Here is a 6347-nt window from a genome sequence, read left to right as displayed (position 1 = left end):
TGCTAAAGCCTCACTTTTGCCAAGAATTTCCTAGTGCTTACCTCAGCTTTGTGAATTGTCTTCCCAAAACCAGGTACCAGAACTAAAGCATAGCAATACTGATGATCATCACACTTGCTACACTGGACAGATCAGCCTAATTTACCAGCCTAGGGTGCTGAGCCCAGGACAGCACACAGGAATGAATCCCTGCATGTAGGGAGCTGTTGGCCCCAGCCAATGCAGACATGTAATGATGACTGTAATTCATCACCGTAGATTTCGACTCTACCTTACAGTGAGGTCTGTAGAGAGCTGCTATCTCATCTTGGCACAGAGCACCCCTGACTTCAGTGAGGCTCGACACAGACACAAAAGTCACCTCACTCAGAGCTCACATGAGGCTTCACCCCTGCAAAACTAAAGCACACTCACCATACCTTCCAAAAGAAGGGCTTAGATGTGCTTAAGAACAAAACAAAAAACCCCTGCTAAACCCAAACTGGCCTGCAAGCAGTGAAGTTAATGAAACCTTGCTTCTGTAAGATGCTCTTCCAGTGTGGTAAGTTAAATCCCAAATCCTACTCCCTCCATCAGGCTGGAAATGGTGCTGGCTGTCACTGATGGGCTCTTGGGCAATCCGAGCTGCCACCCGACTGCTGCCAGACATGACGGAGGAAGTCCAACCTCCTTTGCCTTCACAAGTACACTCAGATCGTTTCTGCTCTCACCTAGAAAGCATGAACAAAGGTGTCAAACATCTACAATTTTGCACTTGGTAAAAAAAAAGGACAACTTTACTGCCAGTATGAAAGGGAAATTACTAGTGTGATCACCTGAAAATGCTAACGATAGGGTAAGCCAAGTCAGTCACTTTTCACTACAGCTAGTTGCATCCTCAATTTGATACCAACTTTATAGACAGTACTAAGATAGTTAATCTAGCAAGAAATATTAAAGACTAAGCAAAATCTCAATCCTTACTGCTTCCTGAATATTGTAATGACATATGGCTAGGAGAAATCCATGACAGAACTGCATTGACAGCCTGAATGTAAGGACATGATGGTAAGCAAGGACAGGAAATCATGTTCTTCTACTACTATGCACTTGAAAGAACACTTGACCATGGAAAACAAATGTACACCAGAAGAGTTTGTAGCACAGACAGGCTTTGTCTCACACATTTTCTTGTGCTTCAGGGTCAGAAGACCATCATCAGCTCTCAGAGGGAGGGAACTACAGATTCCCCCTTTTTTCATACTGCTACACTTCACATCTTGCAACTGATACTGTTAGTAGCAAAGAATTGGCAAACCCTGGCTTTGGAATGGAAACAGGTATTAGAGGCTATTTTCCTCTTTTAAATACGTACCCTAACGCATAGTCAGAGGCTACAATAGCTAGCAAAAAAATTACAAACCAGTGTGTTGGTTTCTGCACAAGATAAAAATTCAGTATTTATTGAGAAACTCCAGGCTTCCATAAAATAGTGCAGTAAGCCGCAGGCCACTGAAGCTTGAAATAAGACAGCTCGATACAAGACATAAAAAGACTTGAGAAGTGAGCAATAAAACTGAAGTTTCTAAATCCTAGGAAGCCGGCAAAAGCCCAGCTGTACAGCACAGGGGCACTAGATGACTCTGGAGTCTCCTGTGAGAAGCTACAAAGGAAGTCATGCTGGGAAGGCATGCTGTGGGCTGAGATATCTGCCTGGCAAGCCTTGCTCAATTCAATCTCTTGTGGCAGGAAGTTTCTCTTTCCCTGCAATTTACTATCTTTTTTTTTTTCTCCCGTTCTTCAGTAAAGAATAGCAGAAGTATAAGTAACATGCAATAAAAAAAGACTGGCAGCACCTAAATGACCCCATGTTCTCCGCCTCACTATAAATAACTCCATATAACTGATACTGCTTTTGTTTTTAGGGCTGAGCCTCCAGCACTTATTAGGTGAATTTTCAATGTTGTTGTTGTTCTCATCCAGATGAATCACGATCAAAAATGAAGGCAAGAAAAACAGGGCAATGACAAGATGTTCAGCCTCACAACAGCAATGCCGAGATCCTTGGGAACAGTCACCCATTCATAGCATCCAGCACCTCCTCCAGTTGACCATCCTACATTTTCTTTTGCATCCTCCATACTGTATATACACCATTCCTCTGTATTTCCAGTTTCTACATTCCTCAGGTCTCTGCATACACTATTAAGTAAAATAACATTTTGCTGCCCATCAAATCTAAGAGACTGAACACCTGGTGTAAATCTCCTCAGTGGGAGCACTCCTGTCACCCCTTTCTGAATGGCTGCCTTCCCACCCTCCTCATCATGAACCAGCAGCTGACAGCTTTCTTTCTGAGAACAGCTTTTTTCTGCCGAACATCAGGAGGTTGCTCTGGTCTCAGGATGAGTCAGGGAGGCCCAAAACTCCTCCCTCCAATATTGATCACTTAAATCTATTTTGTATAATTACACATAATCTTCCTATTCTGAGGCACAACACATTTTAAAGCCTGTTAGATAAGTCCATTTTCACTGTTCTTCATGGAAGATGAAACCCTCACTGCACTGAGACAGGGCTTAGTTTTCTATCTAGGTTATAATCAGTTTAGATCTGTGCTCTTCCATCAGTGTTGCTCATTAGCTCAAAGGCCTACTCGCTTGAGCTTGACTCCACCCTGCCTTACTGGTTACTCATAACCCTCCCCTGTATTTGCTTTTCCCATGTTAATCAAACAAATATTCCCAGTGTACTCTTGTAGATAAGCTTTGTTCATCTCCAGTAACCCTCCTGGAAGTATTTCTGTACAAATTCCTCTTTCCTGGACATGATTTATCAGAACTGGACACAGTAATGTCTCACCAGTCACCCAGAAGCTTGACTGTGTGCACACCACTGTCACACTGAGTTTTTTCACAACCACATTAAATTGGCAGCTTCCTTTCATCATTGACTAATAAACCCAGGTATTTTCCCATTACTCTGCTGGGTTCCTGGATTCACACTACAAATAGTTATTAATCTGTACATGCAGTATCTTGCATTTTGTGATATTACACGTTCTTACAGGCTCATTTCTAATACTTGAAGGTCTCAAGTCACCAACAGAAATTAGATTATTTGTTGAAACTATTACTCAGTTCTGAGTAGACTGACCAGCCTCTGCAACATTTACAAATGAATTCTGACAGTCCTGTAAAAAATTGTCTACCTCTTTGGTACTGATCTATTTAAATCACTCAAACGTGTGGTTTCCGGTTTGCTTCGGCAGCTTTGGACATGGGAATTGCAAGAAGCCAGCAAATATTTCTTCTCAACATACCAAAGCTATCGCCATCCCACTAAGATAAATTTGTTTTGAAGCTTTGCAATTAAAAAAAAAAAACAACAAAACAAACAAACAAATCAAAAACACACAGAAAAGCCAAATAGAATGCCCAAGCAAAACACTGGAAAGCTTAAAATATTGCACATGGCAACCATTTAACCAAAAGACTTGGACAGGACAAATGTGCTCCAAAAAGCCCTTAATGCCTCTGCCACTGTTAGGTTTGGAAACATGGAAACAAGCCAACAAGGAAGCAGAACTGGACTTAAAGCAGGCCTTGGGCCTTACTTCAGACGAAGACATGACAATACAGTGGGAAGAACAGCACAAGAAATGCAGCACCAGGAGTGGGCTCCTTTTCCGACAGCTTTCGGAAAGCATCTGAACAGCAGACGAAGGGCTCTGGCTGACCTTTAACCCTCTAATGGAAACAAAGTCTTTACTCCCTGTATCAAATAATTCCAACCAATTATGTTTGAGAAAAAAAAGAAAAAAGAAGTGTTAAGGAGTCTGTCTCATAGCACAAAGAGAAGCATACAGGTGTGAGCATCTTTCCGGAGTGATACCGATTCCTATGAGGAACTGTGAATTCCATCTCATCAATCATCTTCATTTTCCTTACTGTTTTGATGGACCACTTTTTCCAAACTGTACCACCACCTTTTCTGGCCCTCTCTCTGTCCGAAGGGGCCGAGAAGGCAGGCACCCACTGGCAACAAACACCTCCGGCCGCCCCCTTGCAGGCACAGCCCAGACCGCAGTGCGTCCACAAGCATCCAACGCGCGCCGAATCACTGCCATGGATGTGACGGATCGCACTGACTTGTACACCCAGGAGCGCGACTCACTCGGGGCCGCGGGCAGCTCCGGCCTGCGGAAAGCCAGCGGGTTCGCAGCGGCACGAACTTACCGCGCCGGAGCCGCCGCCCCGCAGCCCGGGAAGCGGAACCGCGGGAGCCCCGGGCCCCGCTCCCATTGGCTCGTCCCGCCCCCGCGCGTGACCGCCGGCTGGCCCTTCCCGCTTGGAGCGGCGCGCGCGGCGGCGGAGCCGGCCCGGGGAGCGGGGCTGGGGAACGCTGTGTCTCCCGGGCGACGGCGCCGGGAGAGCGACGGCACGGGAGGGGACACGGGCGACAGCAGCAGCAGCAGCGCCGCCACCGCCCGCCGGCATCACGTGCGGCCGCCGCGCCCGGGGGCAGGAAGGGGGGGTGCACCACGTGACGGGGCTGTGCCCGCCCTCCTCCTCCTCCTCCTCCTCCTCCTCCTCCCGCTCTTTCTTCCCCCGTCCCGCCCCGTTGGCTGTTGCCGTGGCGACACGGGAAGGAGGAGGCGGGGCCGCTGCCCCACCCCGGCCGCGCCGCAGCCCGTGAGCGCGGCCCCGCCGCCGGCAGCGCCGCCCAGGAGCCGCCGCGGCGGCCGGGAGTATCCGCCGGGCGGGGAGCGGAGCGGAGGCGGCTGCGGCGGCGGGCTCAGGGCGGGGCGGCCGATGGCGGGGGGGTGAGGAGGGGCCGTCGGCAGGTGCGGGTCGGGCGGGCGGTCCGCGCTGGCGGGAGGATGCGCGAGTACAAGGTGGTGGTGCTGGGCTCGGGCGGGGTGGGGAAGTCGGCGCTCACGGTGCAGTTCGTGACCGGCACCTTCATCGAGAAGTACGACCCCACCATCGAGGACTTCTACCGCAAGGAGATCGAGGTGGACGCCTCCCCTTCCGTCCTGGAGATCCTGGACACGGCGGGCACTGAGCAGTTCGCCTCCATGCGGGACCTCTACATCAAGAACGGGCAGGGCTTCATCCTCGTCTACAGTCTGGTCAACCAGCAGAGCTTCCAGGACATCCGACCCATGCGCGACCAGATCATCCGCGTCAAGAGGTGACTTGCCCGGCGGCCGCTCCTCCGGCGGCCGCGCCCGACGCCCACCTGCGGCCCGGCCCGCCCCGCCGGGGCCTGCGGGCCTCCCGCCCCCCCCCCTCCGTGCCCTCCTCCCCCGCCCCGGTGCCCGGATCTCCGGCCTGGGGGCTGCCCCCGCCCGCTCAGGTGCCTGCCCCGCGGCTCCCTTCCCTCGCCCGCCTCCCTCCCCCGGGCGGCAGGACATTCCCCCCCCCCTCCCCATCCCGCCGCCCCCTCCGGTGCCGCGCCCGCAGCCCCGGGCTCCCTGTGGGCGGGCGCCGGCCGGGGGTGGAGGAGCGGGGATAGAGGCCCGGGGCTCCGGTGGTTTCCGCCGCTCGCCCTCCCCCCAGTCGCGTGTGCGGGGACTTTGGGGTGCTCCCTTATGGAATACGGTGGAGAATCGGGCCAGAGGCTGGAACCGTGGGGGCAGAAAAGCAGTTCCCCCAGTGTTGCATCGGGTCAGCCAGCCCTCGAGTGCACTTTCTTGGTGGACGTGCTGTGGCCGATGTGCAGGGGAAGCACCTGGATGCTTTCGTGCGGCAGACGAGAGATCTGCCTGTTCAGATACCTGCATAGGTATTTCCATTAACTTCCCACTCTTAGAAGTGCAGGACGCCACACTCTTTCTCGGTGGAAGTGACGGCTGTGAGTGTTAGGCCTCATGTATGCTGGTGTTTCTCTTAAATTTCCCACGGTCTCGTTGCCAGCCACTCTATTAGGAACTAGCCCACGGTGGTGAAGCACCGGTGCCTACTGCCAGTTTGTTTTTATAATCGCTGCGTTGTTTAGATGTGCATCAATCAGTCAGATGTCGGCGGCTGAAATGCAGCCAGTCGCGCTAAAATAAGGGTAGATGCACCATTTGAAATCATAGCAACCGTTTGAACCAGAGCGTAGATGAGAAAATGCCGCTGGCCAGATCATCACAGACAGAGGTCTGTTACTGCCCGTGGAGAGAGGCTGTAATTATATGGCAGAACTGGTTGTAGCTTTGGCTTGGACATCTGAAAGGGAAGCCCTTGTAAATAACTTAGTTGGACCACATCTGTTGGATTTGCATCTTAATGTAGAGTAGAGCATAAAAGGTGATGATAATAATAATGGCTAATCATATGGTCGGGTATGGTCTGTTCACAGAAACTGCCATTCCAGAC

At 51.3% G+C, this 6347-nt stretch overlaps 1 protein-coding gene across 1 annotated transcript in view; it reads left to right on the top strand.

Moving 5' to 3' along the window:
- The first annotated feature begins 4830 nt into the window (after positions 1–4830).
- Positions 4831–6347, top strand: part of RAP2A (RAP2A, member of RAS oncogene family) — a 31040-nt gene continuing 29523 nt past the window's right edge. Inside the window, exon 1 of the mRNA XM_042043489.1 lies at positions 4831–5175. Within this exon, the coding sequence (XP_041899423.1) occupies positions 4862–5175 (314 nt within the window). The 5' untranslated portion in view covers positions 4831–4861. The remainder of the gene's footprint in view (positions 5176–6347) is intronic.

Source organism: Corvus kubaryi, unplaced genomic scaffold, assembly GCF_017639235.1.
Source record: "Corvus kubaryi isolate FWS band 111438036 unplaced genomic scaffold, C.kubaryi_AGA036_p1.0 133, whole genome shotgun sequence".
NCBI classification, from domain to species: Eukaryota; Metazoa; Chordata; class Aves; order Passeriformes; family Corvidae; genus Corvus; species Corvus kubaryi.
Note: the sequence above shows the minus strand (reverse complement) of the source record. Positions and strands in the feature narration are given on the sequence as shown.